The sequence below is a fragment of the Podarcis vaucheri genome, assembly GCF_965113315.1.
Source record: "Podarcis vaucheri genome assembly, chromosome: 16".
Classification (NCBI taxonomy): Eukaryota; Metazoa; Chordata; class Lepidosauria; order Squamata; family Lacertidae; genus Podarcis; species Podarcis vaucheri.
The window spans coordinates 31580940-31602039 of NC_138754.1; the positions used below are offsets into that span (position 1 = coordinate 31580940).

Sequence of the window (21100 nt, forward strand, 5' to 3'; positions counted from 1 at the left end):
AGACGAAAAAACCGCTAGACGAAGAGACTCACAGAACGGATTCTTTTCGTCTTGCGAGGCACCACTGTATTTCAGCTTCCACAAAGGCAGAGACATTTCGGCACCTGCAACATTTGGATACTCAATTTGCAGAAATAAGATTGGGGAGCTTTCACACTTCTACTGCTTTCTACTGTTTTATGATTGTTCTCGTTGTTAGAAAATAAAAAACAATACCAGTAACACTCAGTATGTCTCCTGCTGGTATTTTATTTTTTGAAATTATTTTTTTTTAAAATAGCAGTTGTGGAGGCTCTGAATTTGATTGGAGCAGAAATGCTTAATCCTTCAGCAGCTGGCAGCTCCTTTCCTGAGCATCTTTTCTCCTTTCAGGGAGAAATATGCCTAGAACCAGTATCTTTCCCCTTGTAGTTGAGAAAGCACTTGCAGGGAAGAGAAAGGAGAAGATTTTGATTGGAAAGATAGCCCACAAAGGAAGGATTAACCACCCCGTGGCTACTACTCTGACAAAATTCAGAACACCCACAGCTGCATTCAAAGTAAAAACAACAGGCCATTCCATTGATATCCTGCATCACGCCCAGTTTAGCTCAGAGGATGACTCTGTGTGTATTGATTTGTGGTACCCAATGGCTGCTGCTCAGCAGACAGCAGACAGGACTAGCCACACACGATTAGCTGGAAGTTAAGTCCCATTAAACTCAATGGGTAGACATGCCTAGGACTGCATTGTTCGAATCATGTGCCTTCTTCTTGTTCTACAGCAGGGGTGGCCAACTCCCAAGAGACTGAGATCTACTCACAGAGTTAAAAACTGGCAGTGATCTAACCCCTTTTTGGGGGTTCAGGTCAAAGTTGTTGATTTTTTTCAGGGAGGAGGTGAAATGTTGAGCTTTTTTTAGGGGAGCCACAGTTGTTCAGCTTCTTTGGGGGGAGCCAATGATCTACCGCAGATGTCCAGAGATCTACCGGTAGATCGCGATCCACCTGTTGGGCATGCCTGTTCTGCAGTATACAGCCCATGGAGCAATGGGGCCTATCTCTCACCTTTCAACAGAATAAGCACTTGCGCATCTTGACCCAATGTGGCACTAACACACACATACCTGTAGGGGGGAGGAGAGTGTTGAGAATTCTGTTCCACCTTAAGGAACAGATGTGTGGAATTGTTGCATGTCACGTCTGTTTACATTCCAGCAGAGTATGCTGGGAACTTCCATTTGTGTATGTATAGCTTTTGCTGTTCTCTCTGAGACGACATGAGAGAGAGACGACATGTTTCTTTGTTCTGATTTATGATTAATAAATCTGTAGCATGACTTCACAAGCCTCACGCCTATTCTGTGTGCGCAGTACACTCTGCTAATAGCATGCCCTGACTTTAGAAGCTCGGGTCACCGATGTACGTCGGAGCACGGGCCAATAGAAGGAGATGGCACAGCTAGGGCTTATCAGCTGGCCTCCTGGCCCTCTGCATGTCGACAGAGAGCAGGAACCTGTGCTACTGCTAATAGTGAGCTCCACCTCTTTGAGAAACTGTCGGGGAACTTTTCCTTCCCCTCAAGAAATTTAGTCAAGTGCTTACACTTGAGAGCCAGTGTGGTGTAGTCGTTTAGAGCGATAGACTTGTAATCTGGGGAACCGGGTTCGTGTCTCCGCTCCTCCACATGCAGCTGCTGGGTGACCTTGGGCCAGTCACACTTCTCTGAAGTCTCTCAGCCCCACTCACCTCACAGCGTGTTTGTTGTGGGGGAGGAAGGGAAAGGAGAATGTTAGCCGCTTTGAGACTCCTTCGGGTAGTGATAAAGCGGGATATCAAATCCAAACTCTTCTTCTTCTTCTTACACCTTCCCGATTCCTCTACCCACAAACAGGTTGGAGAATGAGAAGTCTTTTGCACGCTGCTCTGATGTCCTGACTTCTCACCTGCCTCTCGGTTTGTCCTTTAGTTCTGACTCACTCTTCAGACTTGAGTGCTCACTTTGCTTCCTGGCTCTTGGTTCTCAGGGGCTGGTTTGCTGCAGGTTATTGCCTACAGCTCAGTCAAGACACCACCCTCACTCGGTGGCAAGAGGTAAGAAAGCTCTGCGAAAAAATCCTCTCCTATCTTTTGTGGTCCTGACACAAAAGGCAGTCGCAATCTGTGTGCTGCTCACCTGGGCCAAAAGGGGATAGCTAGTGTTAAAATGATGTTGGAATGGAAATAAGTGGTTTTGGTAATAAGGTTAATAAGAATATGCAAATATAGATCGTTATATGGATGGAAATATATAGTTATAATAGGTTAAGATACAGAGCAAAGATAAATGAAAGAGGGTAAGGATTTGCTGAAAGGATTTTGTAAACAGGAATACAAAAAGGGGAGGTGTGAGGAGGTCAAGGAAATAAGTAAATGAGCCTAAAGATATTGAAAGATGGATTTTTTCTTTTTAAAACTTTTTCCCCCCTTTTTCCAGCCAGTTGTTTTTTGTATTTTCCTTTTTCTCTTTTAGGTCCTCTCTTTGGTGTTTTTCTTGTTATTTTTTTTCCTCTTTTTTGTGTAATCTGTGTTTATGTGTAATCTTTGGTATAGTTTTCTTGGTTCTTTGAACCTATGTTTGTTGTAAAATTTTAATAAATATTTTATAAAGAAACAAAACAAAAAAACAAAAGGGGATAGCTAGTAAGTCCCCTTTCCTGGCCAAGCACAGGCTTAGGAGAAAATCGCAGTCAGGCCAAATGGGTATCAACAACAATGGTGTCGTTGGGGCAGAGCCGGCTCTAAGGGTCATTGAGGTCTCATAATCCACGCACAGCTGTAATCTTCACCCACTAACAGTGCTGCCCGGTGGAACTTCATACGGAAAGCAGAGCAGCGGGTCAAGAGGGCAGTGGGTCTTGCGATCACACCACAGCTTTAAGGCTCTCGAGCACAGCTAAATAAAGCATGCGGCTTATTGGAGTTGCCACTGGGAGTGTGGCTGGGAAGACGAGGGATTACCCTAACGAGGCGGGCAGATGAAAATTAAAAAGTCCCTGACAAAATTGCTGAGCTGAAACAACCCTTGCAACTTGAATGATACAAAGTTCCCCAAGACAGGATGCTAACTACAAAACCGTTAGGACAAAAAAAGAGAGAAGATGACGAGCGCAGCTTGACATATTGGGAGAGGACCGAGGGCCCAGATAAAGGGAGATTTTCGAAGGCAGAAGCCATATTGATTTGTTGCTGGTCAGTGTTAGGGACACCTGTTTGGCATGCAGAAGGTCCCAGGTGCAATCCCTGGCTTCTCTGGTAGCAAGTAGATGCTCTATCACTTCCCAGGGACACTGGAACCCATAACATAGGGAGTAAGTGCTGTGGAATCCACAGCACGTGATGGTTCCATGTTCCATGACCACCAGTAAGTTGGAAGGATGGGAAACCAGATTATATCTGAGCACAAGCCTGCGGAGTCAACCTCGCCTAGTTTTGCACAGACACTCGCACGCATTTCCAGTTCTTCTCACCACGGAAACCACAAGGGAGCAGAGGTGCTGGTAGTGACTATTCTCAGGACAAAGTCTCCTGCACAGCTATAGACTTTAAGGTTGGGGTTGGTTTCCAAATGGAGGAACTGAAAGCGACAGAACAAAGAACAAAAGCAAACCATGTGTGCCTTATATGTAAGGAGCTGCTAAATCAGGGGCAGGGAATCTGACGCCCTGGAGCTCAATGCGGCCCTCCATGTATTTCTATCTGGACCTCAGGACTCTCACTGGGTGGAGCAATGAATGTAAATTTCACCTTCTTCAGCCCAATGACTGCATTCCGTTCTGGGCAAGCCTCTGAGGACCACATGTCAGTCAGTGGTGGGTGGAGTCAGAGGCAAAAGCGGGAGGAGCAACAAATGCAAATTTTCTCTTTATGCAATGGGCTAGTTTCTACCCACATTCCTCTCTGTCCTCCATCCAACCATGAAAGAGGCATTGCCAGAGTTCAAGAATGCCTTCCAGTCAGGAAAAAACATTTGGGTGGGGTTTGGGGGGGATCAGTGAGGGGTTTGGCCTGGGGGATGTGTTCTGAGGAGAGTTTTGAAGGCCAAACAGAGAGGTGTGGAGGACCATATTTGGCCCCTGGCACCTGAGGTCTCCCACCCTTGTCTTAGGGGTATCCTGAGCTCTCTATAGACGGTCATATGTGTTACTTCATGCAGCACTTCATTTGAGGGATTCTCCTGCTCATTTGGCTCAATAGTCCCCAAATTCCTGCCCTGATGGCACCACTGGCTCCAAAAATCCTGGCAGGGCCCACCACTGAGGTCCACCCTTTGCTTTTATTCTCCAACTCAGTGGTCTGAGCAGAACCAGGTGGCTGAGTCCAGCTGCCATTTTAACTCCACACAATGCCTCTCGACGCAGCATCATGTGGAGGAAACGTCATTAAAAGAGTGGCCCTCTGCCACTCAGTCCTAGAAACTAATGATGCCAGGCAAAACCAAAAGAGGAAGGGGGCTCTCTAGAACACACTTTGCCCAGGACCCCGTCAAACATGGCTGCTGCTGTCACCCCGAGTCTTGGTCTTAGCTTTCCACAGAAATGCCTTGCCCCAAGAGCTCTTCCTCCTCCACTCAAACTTCCTGTGAAGGAAATGGCCTTGGGATGTGGAGCGAGGGGACACACTTCCTTCTTCTTAGAACCACAAGGATGAAGGGTCATTCTAAGAGAGTAAAGGGAAACAGAGGTCCTTGGGACACAGTGGCCCACAGGAATTCCCCTTGCCATCCCAACAGGCTGAGCAGGTGGTGTGGAGGGTGGGCCAACACCGAGGTGTCAACCTAAGGTTTCATTTTACGCCCATTCTTTATATCAAAATTTCCACAGCAGAAAACCCAGCTTCTAGAAGCACGGTGTCTTGTACGAGGGTTGGGAACACCACAGAGAGGAACGACCGATTCTCTGATCTTCACTACCAACAAATACAGTAGATTCTCTGATCTTCACTGCTAATGAATACAACAGGTTCCCTGATCTTCAGTGCTACTGAAGGCACCAGCGGTAGCAACATGGAGGCCAAAGGCAAGGAGGTGAGGCCTAGTATCTTCTCCTCTGTAGATGAGCAGATGGTATTATCAGAGCCATGATGGCTGGGGATATTCAAAGGGGAGCTCTGCACCTCTATATAGAGCAATTCAAATTAATTTTGCCTTACACTGGCCCACAAAACTCCATTAAAAGGTGGGGGGGCATTGCAAATGCCTGATGTGCAACTTGGAAGAACACAACTTACTTTTAGTGGTTCTTTCTCTGACGCGTCCCCCATGTTGTCATTGGCTTTGTATTTTCGCTCTTTCTCCCGGTGATCGATGGTCGAGTAGCCATCTGCAGAGGAATGAGAGGAGGCCATAAAGGAATCTGCGGCATCAGTGGCAGCATGGCATTAAATGGGTGCCCTTTCCACTGTTTCAAAAACAGCACCACAGTGGATACAAACCTTCACCCCATCCCAAAACTAGCACAACATGGTCACACACACATACAAAGACGTCGTTCCACTGCTAGCATCTGTAGGTATTTTTCTTTTATTTTTTCTAAAAAATTGTTTCTCTAGATACATTACAACAAATTGCCCCAAACAATGCAGCAAAATTACTTTGCCTTAGCTGAAAAGAAAATCTTCTCCCTGGATTGCAGAAATGTAATGTCCAATGAAACTAAAATATTATAATGTCTGTATATTAAGAGTAGACTTCAAGGACCTGTCTTTTGTTATCTAGATTATTCACAAACAAACTATAATTCCATCATTACCCCACAAATGTGTCTCTGTCTGGTTCCTCCTGCTATTCTTAATTTATGTGCAAGTTTATCATTTAAAAGTGCTGCCACACCCTTTGGTCCCATGATGTCAGGTGAGCACCTATAAGGTCTTTTCAAAGGCATCTTTATGTTCTTATGTTATCTGAGCACTTGGGCATAATGAAGGATTCCCTGTCGCCCCACAAACCTGCCAGGCTATTCAGAAGTCCACTGGCAGCCCTGCTTCAGACACCCCTAACTTTCAGAGGTGAAGACCTCCTAGGAAACGGGTCTCTAGCCCCTCTCCTGAAGGACCACCTCCACAAATACCTGTCACAACCCCTCACACTACCCTACGGAAGATGTAGATGAGGAGGGCGTTCAGGCTGCTCCTCTGCTCAGGCAGGAGAAGATAAAATGGGGAGATGGAAAACCATCTATGCCACCTCAAGCTTGATAGAGGCAGTGGCTGCCACCAACATGGGTGGCTTTAGAAGATTAGACAATTTCACGGAGGACAAGGCTGTCAATGTAGGCTATGTACCCCATCCACTGTCAGAGGCATAGTGCTTCTGGATGCCAGTTGCCGAGAACTGCAGATGGGCAGAGTGCTGTTGCCCTCATGCCCAGCTTGTGTGGGATGTGAAACACAAGAGCAGTCAAGTACAACATTCCTAGAGTGAACATGTTTTCACATGGGGAGGAATGTTTGTCCAGCCAGCAGGTAAACTTCCTGTTTCCTTCTGGGCTGGGACAGACTTCCTCTGCATGTGACTAGAGGTGGGTGTGGCCTCACCTGTGCAGGTAACGACAAAAGCACAGGGCAGGGCAGCCATATCTCTCTTTTGACTACATGCATCGAAGAAGCAACATCTGCTTAGCCAAAGATGCCCTCTTGGCTTCCAGCCAAGAGAGGACAAAGGGACTGTCTTCTTATGAGATAGTTTCTAGGTATATGTTACTTTTCTAAGCTAAGTCTGCCTTCTGGGATCCTATTGTGAACAGAATGATGTGTGAGTAAACCTTTTTATACTTTTATAGAAGACTGTGTCATGTTTTATCATTTATGAGGAAATAAGGGGAAAATACCAGAACAGTTATTATAGAGGCTTTAGCGAGCCTCAGCAAATGCATCCGCTTCAAGTTTAAAAAGGGGAATGTTACTCTGCTAAATTGTGAACTTGTTAACACAAGTTGGAAAGGCTATTATCAGACAATATATCCTCTCCTGCATCCTTGAACATTCCCACAGCTTGCAGTTTTTTCCACAGGTATTTGGCTGGCCACTGTGAGAATGGGATGCTGAACAGGACGGGCCATTAGCTTGGTCCATTAGCCTCATCTAATAGGTCTATGATGGCATTCTTAATCCTACCATCTGCCGTTGCCTGCATTTGAGATCCAGTTTCCCTCTACACCCCCGTAAGTCTTTCTTAAAGTCACAATGCATGCTGATCGATGGAAAACCCTTTTTACTCTGAGTACATAACTAATATGTTCCAACAAAGTAGCTTCTGATCCTCAGCTTTACACTGCCAGGCTGGTTAATACATGGTCACCCTGCAGTGCGTTCTCATTTGAAGTGAATCTCTTCCCACCGAGAGGATGTATATCGGAGCTTTCCCTTAAGCAAGGAACATATTCACAGCTTATTCACGCTGGCTGGAAGGTTTGAAGTGAGGTATATGAAAAGCAACACAACAGAATCTTTTTTCTTCCTGTTGTTACAGTTTTAGGTTTCAAGAGGAGCTGTACTTGGTTTTTAAAAACGCACGCAACCTTCCTTCTCATAGATGAGAAAGCTGGATCTAGCATTTATTTATTTATTTTTAAATGCTTTTTATTCCAGTTGCAAATCCGAAACTCTTAGATGTTGGATTTTATCAGCGCAGACTTAAAACATAGGAACCAGCTGTAAATGGAGCCATACCCTTTAGCGTAGCGTTATCTGCAGTAAACATCAGTGGCCATCATTTGGAATGAACATCGTTTGGAATGAACTAATTCAGGGAACTAAACCAAGTTCCCTGAATTAGTTCAAAAATCTGCAAACTACTCAGTGATGATGTTCAACCATATGCTGATTTCAACCTGCTGTAAAAGTATTTTTCTTTATGCTCTTTTTTCTCTGACTTATTTTGTTTATTAATATAATTTTTTTTAAAAAACCCTCTGAATTACACGTGAAAGCAGCCCCCACAACTGCCCCTTAATTCATCTGTTTCATCCTTCTTCTTTTTTTGCAGGATTCCTGTACAACCCTGTTTCCTTCTCAATGCCCCCACCCCAGCAATTCCCAAAATGCCTCTAGAATGATGCTGTATCATTGAGATCTTTCAAACTTGTGATTCTCCACAAGCTGGAGCAAGAGACCATAAGAGAAGATTACCAGAAAATGCAATTAAATAATCATGCTTTACTGACAAGTTGATTCAGGTAGGTAGCTGTGTTGGTCTGACACAGTCGAAATTAAAAATTAAAAAACAGTCTGAAGAAGTGTGCATGCACACAAAGCTTATACCTAAACTTAGATAAAGGTAAAGGGACCCCTGACCATTAGATCCAGTCGTGACCGACTCTGGGGTTGCGGCGCTCATCTCGCTTTATTGGCCGAGGGAGCTGGCGTATATCTTCTGGGTCATGTGGCCAGCATGACTAAGCCACTTCTGGCGAACCAGAGCTGTTTACCTTCTCGCCGGTGTGGTACCAATTTATCTACATGCACTTTGATGTGCTTTCAAACTGCTAGGTTGACTGACCCCCCTATGCAGGGATGTTTGGACTTTCCGAATCTGGCAATGGGCCGTCAGAGGTTTGGAGCTGTTGGGACTTCCAATCTTGGAGGGAATTTGAAACATGTTTTAAAATACCACATGGAGTCTAGTCTGGACTATGAGAAAGGGGCTGATTTGTTGAAAAGGGTCAAAAACACTACCAAGCTGGAGTTCCCACAAGTGAAAGAAAAATATGAAGAAGAACTGCGGAAGGGACATGGAAGAGATTTGAAGGCCTCGGATATGAGATCACCAGGTTAATGTGCCAGACTAATGGGATAAAAAGGACTGACAATCCCGGGACCGGGGGGAGGGGACGCTGGAAGAAGATTGGATTGTTTTTATTCTCTTTTTTTATCATCAGAAATGTTTTATGAACGTTGCAAAAATGTTGAAATGAAATTACTTGGCTCTTGTAAGAATGTTTAAAGAATTAGGTAAAAAGGTAATGGTTATGAGAAGCTGGTAAAAATAAGATTTAAGTTTTAAGTTTTAAGGTTTTTTATAAGATAAGATGAAAATAGAGCAAGGTAATGTAATGACAGAATATTATGAATTATGGAAAGGATTTGCTGTGACAATTATTAATCAAGATACAAGAGATGGGAGGAGGAGGAGGTCATGGAAAGAAGGTAATGAAAGTGGAGAATTTGAAAATGATGGTTTTATTTTTTAGTTTTTTTCTGTTTTGCTTGCAAAAAAATATGTATATTAGATAAAAATGCACGCAGTAATTTGCATATCAGGAGAACTTTGCAGTGAAGTGCTGACTCTCTTTAAAGAAAACAAAAGCACAAACTGATGTTGGAAATGGGGAACTGAACCTAAAATTAGTAAACTGAGAGAAACCAGGATTGTCAGGGTTCACCCATCCCTATCTTGAGGGCCACATAAAATTAGAGTAGCTGCCCACACCCACATATCTATATTTCTACCTGCCTCTTTACATTTTTACAAACACACACGCTTAAAAATGCTATTGATATTTTGGAAAGAAAAAAAATCAGCTCTGAAATGTCAAGTTCAGACACTTGAAAGCACTTATTCTTGAGAAGCCGAACTCCGTTGTGAGGGAAAAGCTCCACTATGGGGAAAAGGCAGAAGAGGTTGATCTGTAACTGCGTTTACCTGGCCCAAGTTCATCCATAGGAATCATATCCCGACTTCCAGTCTTCTCGTTATCTACAGGAGAGAAGAATAGAAACTAGTTGGACTTTTGGAGAGGCGGATCAGGCCTCACAATCCACGGAGAGGGAAGGAGGCAAGAATTTTCTGAGTGTGCTAAAAGCAAATGTTACAGGCTGGTGACTTCCAGCCCACTTAAAGTAAATAATAATAATAATAATAATAATAATAATAATAATAATAATAATAATTTATTATTTATACCCCATCCATGTGGTTTCCCCAGCCACTCTGGGCAGCTCCCAACAGAATATTAATAAGAATAAAAAAGAAATAAAACATCAAACATTAAAAACTCCCCTGAACAGGGCTGCCTTCAGAAGTCTTCTAAAAGTCAGATAGTGGTTCATTTCCTTGACATCTGGTGGGAGGGCGTTCCACAGGGCAGGTGCCACTACCGAGAAGGCCCTCTGCCTGGTTCCCTGTAACCTCACTTCTTGCAGTGAGGGAACTGCCAGAAGGCCCTTGGAGCTGGACTTCAGTGTCCAGGCTGAGCGATGGGAGTGGAGACGCTCCTTCAGGTATACTGGACCGAGGCCATTTAGGGCTTTAAAGGTCAGCACCAACACTTTGAATTGTGCTCAAAAGCATCCTGGGAGCCAACGGAGGTCTTTCAAGACCGGTGTTATATGGTCTCGGCGGCCGCCCCCAGTCACCAGTCTAGCTGCCACATTCTGGATTAGTTGTAGTTTCCAGGTCACCTTCAAAGGTAGCCCCACATGGAGCACATTGCAGTAGTCCAAGTGGGAGATAACCAGAGCATGCACCACTCTGGTGAGGCAGCAGCATGATACCACTCTAAAAAGCCATGCCTTCTCCCAAAGAATCCTGGGAGCTGTAGTTTGTTAGGAGATGCCTATTCCCCTCTCAGAGCGGTTTAACCATCAATCCCTCTTCCCAGGGAACTCTGGGAATTGTAGCTCTGCAAGGAGAACAAGGGCTGCTTTGCAATTCTTAGCACTAAGGTAAAGGGACCCCTGATCATTAGGTCCAGTCGTGGCCGACTCTGGGGTTGCGGCGCTCATTTCGCTTTAGTGGCCGAGGAAGCCGGCGTACAGCTTTCGGGTCATGTGGCCAGCATGACTAAGCCGCTTCTGGTGAAGCAGAGCAGCGCATGGAAACGCCGGAGCGGTACCTATTTATCTACTTGCACTTTGACATGCTTTCGAACTGCTAGGTTGGCAGGAGCAGGGACCGAGCAACGGGAGCTCACCCCGTTGTGGGGATTCGAACCACACTATTTACATTTAAAGCAGTATTATACTCTTTAAACTGTCATGGATTCCACAAATAACTCCATATAGTTTGTTAGAGGTCCTGAGAGTAGTTAGGAGCTCCCCCACCCCGCCCCAGTCTCCTCACAGAGCTACAATTCCCAGAGTTCCCTGGGGTGAGGGACTGACCATTAAACCATTCTGAAAATTGTAGCTCCATGAGGCAAATAATAATAATAATACTAATGAATTTATATACTGCCCTAAACCCAAAGGTCTCAGGGCGGTTCACAGAACAAAATCAAAATATAAAGCCACAAAATATAGAATCAAAATAAAAACAGCAACGCAATAACGCCCCCCCCCCAAAAAAAAACCCCCTACATTTTAAAACGGCATACATAGGATGTCAATCAAATCAACCAAAGGCCTGGTTAAAAAGGAATGTTTTTGCCTGGCACCTAAAGGTGTATAATGAAGGCGCCAGGCAAAATTCCCAGGATTCTTTGCGGTGAGCCGTGACTGTTTAAAGTGGCATGTTATTGCTTTAAGTGAGGCCAGTCTCTCAGCCTAACCTACTCCGGAGGGTCGTTGTGCCACCTTGAGCTTCTAGGGAGGAAAGGTGGAATATATATTTATTGAATAAACGTGTTAGAAGGAATGTTTGGCATCGCGTCCAGCCTGACCCCCAGGATCTTCTCATTTTCACACGGCTGCTTAGAAGAGCTCAAGACGGACCCCTCTGGGACGAGCACAGACCTTGACTTTTATCCACGAGAGGCAGGGTGCTGTCGTCATAGCCAGACTTGCATAATGTGCCTTTGGATCCCTTAGGAGTCGAAGACGCAGACTGGAAAGAAAGGAAAATGACAGAATCAGCAGCTTCGCAGGGAACAGAGCGGAAAGCAAAAGCCGCTTCAGAAAGTTATCATGAAACGCTCATTCCAACAAAAGCAATCTGCGTCCTACTTCCTATTTTTAGTACGGCGGTAGTCAGCAATAGGTCGGCATGCTGAGAGCTCATTTTTCCAGCTTGTGTGCTTTATGGTCTTACTGGGATGGAGGGGACGGAAGTGTGACAACGCTGTTCTATTACTTTCCTGGCAGGCGAAGTCAGCTCCCCCCTTTAGGAGGGGCTGCTTTGTGGGTGGGAATCCGGGTCCTCGCAGCGACCCTGGAGGGGGCGGAGGAACGCCGCCCATGTCTTCACGAACCCCAGCCGTGTCACGCCCCGGGCCAGCCAATTGGGTTTGCCTGGGGGCGTGGCTACGCCTGTTTAAATCGTGGCACAACCAGGGAAGCATCCTCCTTGTTTGCCTCCATTTCGCGGGATCTCGCAGCCCACCCACCCCCTTTCTTGCGTGGTTTGATTATGGCCTTGCGATGACTTTTGTCGGTCGCCTGGTTAAGTCTTATTGTAAAGGTAAAGGTAAAGGGACCCATGACCATTAGGTCCAGTCGTGACTGACTCTGGGGTTGCGGCGCTCATCTCGCTTTATTGGCCGAGGGAGCCGGCGTACAGCTTCCGGGTCATGTGGCCAGCATGACTAAGCCGCTTCTGGTGAACCAGAGCAGCGCACGGAAACGCCGTTTACCTTCCCGCCAGAGTGGTACCTATTTATCTACTTGCACTTGGACGTGCTTTCGAACTGCTAGGTGGGCAGGATCAGGGACCAAGCAACGGGAGCTCACCCCGTTACGAGGATTCGAACCGCCGGCCTTCTGATCGGCAAGTCCTAGGCTCTATGGTTTAACCCACAGCGCCACCTGCGTCCCAAGTCTAATTGTCAATTATTGTAAATTTAAGTCTGCCGCAACTGGATTTCTTATGGACAGTGCCAATCCTGAATTGGATTTGTGACCACTATGCTCATTTGTACTTCAGTAGCAGTAAAGCTCTGCTGGATGAAATATTAATTGCCTCTAGTCTGTTTTTTGGGGGGAATCCTGAAACGTGTTTAAGTTTTTAGTCTGCTAACTATACATTGGAGTTTTGCTCTGGATCAATATTGAGTGGAATTCCATGACAACATTTAATTTGCAGCGGTGTGGTGCTTTATTTGGCTAGCACATTGCTTTCACAAATGTTATTTATTAGAGCTGTGTTCCTGCTTGCTCCACTCGCAACCTCTTACTACCCCCACATTAATCCCATAGAGCTTTCCCTTCCCAAACCAGTAAGCTCGCTTTTCGCCTTCCCAACCCCATTTGCTCCAATAGCTCTTGAGCAGATCTCTGCGGTCGCCTTCACCTGGAAATGGGATTTGTTCCAGCCTTCCTTCTGCAAAACGCTCCGTAGCTCTTTGTAACTCCAGGTCATCTGAAGGACGTGAGAGGCTGCTTTCGTTTCCCTGGAAGACTGGCTGGTTTTGGAGGGGGCGGGGCGTGGGGAGAAGAAGGCAGGCAAAGAAGCAAACGTCGTAAGTCAGAGAAATTCAGATATTGAAGCCTGTTGACAATTTAAGTCATTAACAAATGCAAGCATCTGGAGGGACCGGTCAGCCGTTCTCTTGAACCTGAAACTATTACAAAGGGCCAGTTCTCATGACCATGTTTATGACATGGAACATTTATCTTAGGATTCCTGCAAATATCCTTTTTATTGCTCAGGCATGATTATTTGTGCTCATGACGCTTTTAAGGATGGCCACACACAAACCTGCTTTCAACACTGCTGGTGCCTGCAAAAAAATTGGGGTACTGTATGACAAGCAATGAACTTCCTGACAGTAAGAGCTGTTTGACAGTGGAATTTGCTGCCAAGGAGTGTGGTGGAGTCTCCTTCTTTGGAGGTCTTTAAGCAGAGGCTTGACAACCATATGTCAGGAGTGCTCTGATGGTGTTTCCTGCTTGGCAGGGGGTTGGACTCAATGGCCCTTGTGTTCTCTCAACTCTATGATTCTATGATTCAATGCCTCAAACGTGATTGGATGGAACTGGGGTATAAGGAAGAGGTAGAAACAGCTTCGCCCACCTGAACCCCTGGGTTTTCATGAAACCCAAAATATAAATATAACTTCTCCCATTTAACAGTTCACTTCTCTTGCTTGCTAAGGCTCTGGAATATGGCTTTGCCCCTTTTGACTCGCTTCTGCCTGTGATGAGTTTGCGAAATATTTACATCCATGCCATGCCTTGGAATTGTAAGCCAGGAGAAAGCCGCTTCTGACCAACATTTCTGCAAATAAGCTTTAAGGATCTTGACTTCAGATAATACATAGCCTAAGACAAAGTTTACACTTCAGGCATTATTTCTTAATACTTTAACTCTGTCCCTATATTTCCATTTCCTTTATTGAACAAGTCATTATTATCTGCTTGTTTGTTTTTTGCTTGGGTTTTTCTGCATTTTGTAAGTTGGGCATGTACAGTGATACCTCTGGTTGCGAACGGGATCCATTCCGGAGGCCCGTTCGCAACATGAAAAGCCTGCAACCTGAAGCACCGTATCTGTGCAGGTGAGTGGTGTGATTTGGCACTTGTGCGCATAGTGCAATTTAGCGCTTTTGCGCATGCGTGAGTGGTGAAACCCGGAAGTAATCCTTTCCGGTACTTCCGGGTCGCCGTGGGATGCAACCTGAAAAAACTTAACATGAGGCAAACGTAACTTGAGGTATGGCTGTACTACCAAGGTGCTGCTATGGAGTAATTTGAGGCGCTGAATGGTCTTGGGGCCAAAATAACAGGCCAAACGCTTAAACTCACAGTAATTATTTCATTGTGATGCTTAGTTGTGCTTCCCTTCCAGCTGCCTCAAAAAGGGAAATGTGGTGGTGGCAGTTCCACTCAAGACTAATAAGTGTAGCTGCCAACCTGGCCCCCACGGGCACCAGTGTGCCCACCAGGACCTCCTATGGCACCTGTGAAAGGTCTCAGTAAATGCCCCCTTAAAAAACCCACAATGCATGAAAGAGGTTAGACTGCAAGCATAGGCAAGCTCAGCCCCCCAGACATTTTGGGACTACAACTCCCATCACCCCTGACCACTGTTAGCTAGGGATGATGGGAGTTGTAGTCCCCAAACATCTGGCGGGCCGAGTTTGCCTATGCAAAAATAAAAATATTTCCGCCCTGCCATCAAAGGGCAGCTTCTCTCCAGCACTGTTGTGGTGCAAATGAGAGCTATTTGAGATTATTGCCCATCTCCTTACGATCGTTCCACATTGGGGCAGTTTATTTTGTTAACAGCCTTATCATTGCCATCCATATAATGGAATGTTGTGAAAGGACAAACGTCTCCCACTCTGCCAATAAATGTCTGGATTTCCTTAAATGATGATGCCTGATAAATGCATGCCTGATGCTGAGGAATAGAGCAGGCAACAAGGGAATCTGTCCCGAGATGACGGATCGTTTCATTCTATTGATCTTGCCTCTGAAGTCAACTCAACCTATTATGGGCGGTGATTTACGATAAGCAGTTATGGCATGTGCATTAAGCGCTCCAGCTGCGCAAACAAAAGATGAAACGCAAAAGTTGGAAGCCGCAGATGTCCCAGAGTTATTTCAATTCCTGCTTTAGGAATATGATGGTCAGCATGATGCTCCTAACTCTTGTAGAGGAGGTGAGCATCAGAGCCCTGAAAAGTCCTTCTCTGGCTTGGAAAAGAAAATCAGTTCCTGCAGATGCACAGGGAGTGTTCTTTAAAGCTCAAATATATATTTAAGTCCAATACAGTGGTACCTCTGGTTGTGAACGGAATCCGTTCTGGAGGCCCGTTCGCAACCTGAAAAGAACGCAACCTGTGTCTGCAGGTCGTGATTCGCCGCTTCTGCGCATGTGCATGATGTCATTTTGTGTGTCTGCGCATGCGCATGCGCGAGCAGCGAAACCCGGAACTAACCCTTTCCGGTACTTCCGGGTCGCAGCGGGACGCAACCTGAAAACGCACAACCTGAAGCAAATGTAACATGAGGTACAACTGTACACCAATTAGTGCTCATGCTTAGCTCAGCAAACAGGCACCTGGGCAAGTCCAGTGGTGCTCCTGAGTCTTGGGGGTTGAGCAGTGCACTAACCCAAACAGCCTAGAGTATCAGCCCAGACTTAGCAACCCAGCCGCTTGACCTGTGCTTTTCATGACCTCTTTAGCTTATCCTAGGACAAGAGACACACACAGTCACAAAAGACGTCCTCCAGTATGCTCCTTGTTCAACGCCATAGCTGTCAACTTACAGATTTGAAAATAAGGGACCAGCAGCCTTGAAAATAAGGGATCAGAAGCCAAAATAAGGGATCAACAATTACTTTGATAAAATACATATTTTGTTGTGTGCAAATGGCTTTAGATACCTATTAGGTCCACAAATTACCATATAGCATATATTCAACACAAAAAATCAGCAACAATTTGTTGTTGACAAAGCACAGCTGGACATAGAAAGGGCCCCATTACCTTCAGTAGCTTATTTAAGGGACATAATCAATAAGGGACAGCAGCAGGACATGGCCCCGGGATAAGGGACTGTCCTGCCAAATAAGGGACACTTGACAGCTATGTTCAATGCAAATGCTGTCTGAGCTAACGTTAATGCCCAGGACATGGACCAAAGTAGTGAAATGTCGGGTGTCTCCAGCACAGCTGGCGTCAGAGGAGAGAATAACACAAGGACAAGGAGCAAATAACCTCTCTGTGCCGACTTGTCCTCTTTCTCCTTGATTGGTGGTATTGGCTGGGTTCAAAGTGGAAGGAAGCCAACAGGCAGTGGCACCAGGGGTGGGGTGGGGGGCGAAGAGGAAGGGATGTGGAGCATCTGCTTGGGAAGCAAAAGGCCTTGAGGTCTCTCTGCAACATCTCCAGGGACAGCAGCAAGGAACGCCTCTCTGAACCCTGGAGAGCTCCAGCGAGTCAATGTAGACAAGAATGAGCTAGATGAAAGATTGATTGGACTTGGTATAAGACAGATTCCTAGGTTTCGGCCCAGTATGCCTGAAGGAGCGTCTCCACCCCCATCGTTCAGCCCGGACACCGAGGTCTAGCTCTGAGGGCCTTCTGGCGGTTTCCTCGCTGTGAGAAGTGAGGTTGCCGGGAACCAGGTAGAGGGCCTTCTCAGTAATGGCACCCGCCCTGTGGAACGCTGTCCCATCAGATGTCAAGGAAATAAGCAACTATCTGACTTTTAGAAGACATCTGAAGGCAGCCCTGTTTAGGGAAGTTTTAAACGTTTGATATTTTATCGCTTTTTTATTGTTGTTGTTGGTATTCTGTTGGGAGCCGCCCAGGGTGGCTGAGGGAACTCAGCCAGATGGGCGGGGTATAATAGATTATTAATTATTATTATTATTATTATTATTATTATTATTATTATTATTATTTATTACCCAAGGCCCTCTGAAACCAGGAGCTGACACAGCACTCTATTTCAATCAGGAATACAAGTGCATTTGGAATTCTTGGGGAGAAAAACAGGATTTGCACTCCCATGATTCTCTATTTGAACTCGCTAAACCCTTTGTGGCTTAGGGCCCTCGTATTTACGGGACTGCCTCTCCTGGTATGCCCCGCAGAGGACCTTAAGGTCCATGAATAATCATAGTTTAGCGGTCCTGGGCCCTAAGGAAGTCAGATTATCTTCCACCAAGGCCAGGGCCTTCTCAGTGATGGCTCCGACCTGGTGGAATGCTCTGTCCCATGAGACCAGGGCCCTGCAGGATTTAACTTCCTTCCGCAGGGTCTGTAAGACAGAGCTATTCCGCCTAGCTTTCAATTTGAACTTAGCTTGATCTTTTATTCCCCTTCCTTCCTTCTCTCCCCCTCCCCTTTTTATGAAGATTACCCGCTCTGGGATCCCACAGCTAATTCTCCCCTGGCCCAAATAGGACTAATTTAGCCAGCTAGCCCTGGTGATCATCTAATGTTTATGGGCTGGATTCCCCCCCTAAATTGATTTTTTAATTCTGAATTTATTGTTATTCACGTTTTATACTGTATTTTATGCTGTTTTTTGTTGCATCAATTAAGTGTTTTAAATTTGTTGTTAGCCACCCTGAGCCTGGTTTTCTGAACTGGGAAGGGCGGGGTGTAAATAAAAAAATATTATTATTTATTATTATAAATACTCAGTATCTGAGGGCCTCTTTCCAAACTGAGCTACCCTCTCCTGTTTGCACCATCTCTCATCAGCAGACCACATGCATATTCCATACCCAGCACTGCCAGATGAAAAGGAGCAAGGTAGCAGGCGGCAGGAAGGTTCCTTTGAAATGATCCAGAGAAGCTGCTGCTCAAGAGCAGTCATCACTGGGCAAGATGGAGCAGCAGTCTGGGTAGGTAGAAGGCAGGATCCTTCGTCCTTGCGGACACGTGAAAGAAAAACTAACCTCGATTTGCTAATAGCGACCAGCTTCTGAATGCCTTGTGTCTGGATCAGGGACCTGGCATTTTCCACGCTGTCGGTAATGATTTCATGGATGGTATTCAGGACTGCAACCACGGTGTCCTCCTCCAGGTTTTTCGAAGACCTCTGTTGCTTGCTGGGTAAATTTCTCACTAGCTCCCCCATGGCATAACTACCTGAGGAACAGAAAGGGCTCTTGTTAGTTCAACCCGATCGTTCAATTCAAGGCCTCGGTCCTGTATACCTGAAGGTGCATCTCCACCCCCATCGTTCAGCCCGGACACTGAGGTCCAGCTCCGAGGGCCTTCTGGCGGTTCCCTCCCTGCGAGAAGCCAAGTTACAGGGAACCAGGCAGAGGGCCTTCTTGGTAGTGGCACCCGCCCTGTGGAACGCCCTCCCATCAGATGTCAAGGCAATAAAAAACTATTTTACTTTTAAAAGACAACTGAAGGCAGCCCTCTTTAGGGAAGTTTTTAATGTCTGATGCTGTACTGTTTTTAATATTCAGTTGGAAGCCGCCCAGAGTGGCTGGGGAAACCCAGCCAGATGGGCGGGGTATAAATAAATTATTATTATTATTATTATTATTATTATTATTATTATTATTATTATTATTATTGAAAAGAACAGGGTTACGACTCAGCCGGGAGTTCATGCTTTGTATTATTCCGTCTATTCTGTTTTATAAAACATACGCAGTGCTTGATTGTATAAGGTCTCGTCACAAAAATCAATAAAACAATACAAGTTATCTATATAAACAGTTAAAAGCAGCTATTGAAAACCACCCAAAAAAAGATGAAAACCAGAAATAAACAAATTAAAGCAAACATCAGAATTCTACGTATCTGGGTAGACTTGTCAAAACAAAAAATGCTTTTAGCATCTAAATGTTTTAGATGACCTTCTGAGTTCCTTCCAGCTCCACAATTCTATGATTTTATGAGCTAGATCAGGCATAGGCAAACTCCGGCCCTCCAGATGTTTGGGACTACAATTCCCATTATCCTTGACCACCGGTTCTGTTAGCTAGGGATGATGGGAATTGTAGTCCCAAACATCTGGAGGGTCAGAGTTTGCCTATGCCTGAGCTAGATGGTTTGGTTCAGTACAGGACAGCTCTCTGTGCTCCTGTGGGTACACATATTCCTCTTTTGATATAAAATGAGACCACATATTTACAATCAGGGTGGATTTGATTTAAATCAAATCGATTCAAATCACAATTTAAATCACTAGTCAATAAGACTTGATTTAAATCATTTTTTTTTACAGAAAGACTCATTCTTGCTTAAGACTCTCATAATCTTAATATTTACAACCAGATGAAGGTTTCAGTTTTGGAATAATAAGTTTTCAGAGTAGTTTTTACAGTTATATCAAAAATTACTGATTTGGTTATACTATTAGAAATACATAGACAGATAATTATAAAATTATTGTTTATATTTGGACAACTTTTCTGCCGTACTTTATTGGAAGGAGAAAAATAATCATTTCCTTAAGAACAATTTAAACAATTTATTTAACTAAAACAATAACATTATAGCATATGTATCCAGGTTTGTTAGCTGATGTGGTTAAACGATTAAAAAAACCAACAGACTGAATTTTAGCACACATGAAAAACTTAAAACAAATGCTTATTTCCTGATGAATAGCCTTTGGACTATAATGTAACTTAAATAGGAACCTATCTTTAGAAATATTTTTCCTCCAAAAGCATTTTATTTTAAAAATCTGATTTAAATTTAAAAAAAAAAATGATTTAAATATTTTTTTTATTTAAATAAAAAATCCATTTTTTTAATCATTGATTTTTATCCACCCTGGTTACAAATGAGGAAGGCATTTGTGATTTGTAATTTGGGGTTATCGATAGATCTTTGTGAGCCTTTCTACAAGTTTCAGATCCTTGCTCGAAAGTTTTCTGAAGACTCATTGCCCAAAGCAAGCACATTCTGCAAAAGAAAAGTTGTGGTCATCAGGAAAAAGCGCAGGGGTTTGCATCCTTCACTGCAGATTTCATTGCTATCATATATTACCCTTTGCAGCTTTCATCATACGGGCACGGGGGAACAGTTGCTTAGGCCGTGCTTTAATGCCAATATATAAACAGTTTACTCTCAAGATGTCCTCGGAAGAGAACCACAGGGTCACCAAGAGCGCTGCCTTGCATATTCTCAGCTCAGCCCCGAACAAGGTGTGCATATCCTTCATGTTAATAGTATTGCGAATGCTTTCAGGAGACTAAGGTATCCCCAAATGCGATTCATTTGCCATTCAGCAGGATGAAGCTCTAAGCCAGGGGGTCAGCAAACTTTTTCAGCAGGGGGCCGGTCCACTGTCTCTCAGACTATTTTTGGGGTGTGTGTGAATGAATTCCTATGCCCCACAAATAACCCAGAGATGCATTTTAAATACAGTGGTGCCCCGCAAGACGAATGCCTCGCAAGACGAAAAACTCGCTAGACGAAAGGGTTTTTCGGTATTGCGTTGCTTCGCTAGACGAATTTCCCTATGGGCTTGCTTCGCAAGACGAAAAAGTCTTGCGCTTTTTTCTTAAAGCCGCTTGAATAGGTGCAGTTGCGACGGACCGTGCTTCGCAAGACGAAAAGCATCGCAAGACGAAAAGCATCGCAAGACGAAAAGACTCGCGGGACGAATTATTTCCGTCTTGCAAGGCACCACTGTAAAAGGACACATTCTACTCATGTAAAAACACACTGATTCCCAGACCGTCCACGGGCCGGATTGAGAAGGCGATTGGGCCGGATCCGGTCCTCGGGCCTTAGTTTGCCTACCCATGCTCTAAGCCAGTGGTTCTCAACC

The 21100-nt window shown here is 44.9% G+C and overlaps 1 protein-coding gene and 2 long non-coding RNA genes across 16 annotated transcripts in view; 2 read left to right on the forward strand and 1 right to left on the reverse strand.

Annotated features, from left to right (window-relative positions):
• The window catches only part of LOC309521177, a 325245-nt gene that overhangs the window by 17571 nt on the left and 286574 nt on the right, over positions 1–21100 (forward strand). The window lies entirely within an intron of this gene.
• ARVCF (ARVCF delta catenin family member) overlaps positions 1–21100 on the reverse strand; it is a 605652-nt gene that overhangs the window by 6033 nt on the left and 578519 nt on the right. For all 13 annotated transcript variants that reach the window (XM_082203073.1, XM_082203066.1, XM_082203061.1 and 10 more), the window contains 5 exons: positions 18252–18444; positions 13182–13293; positions 11690–11780; positions 9660–9713; positions 5249–5340 (listed from right to left, as the gene is read on the reverse strand). In XM_082203073.1, coding sequence (XP_082059199.1) covers positions 5249–5340; positions 9660–9713; positions 11690–11780; positions 13182–13293; positions 18252–18444 — 542 coding nt within the window. The remainder of the gene's footprint in view (positions 1–5248; positions 5341–9659; positions 9714–11689; positions 11781–13181; positions 13294–18251; positions 18445–21100) is intronic.
• LOC309521225 lies at positions 2677–11789 on the forward strand. The gene is made up of 3 exons (XR_014214582.1): positions 2677–5045; positions 8004–8193; positions 11652–11789. It is a non-coding gene; the product is annotated as an uncharacterized lncRNA (long non-coding RNA).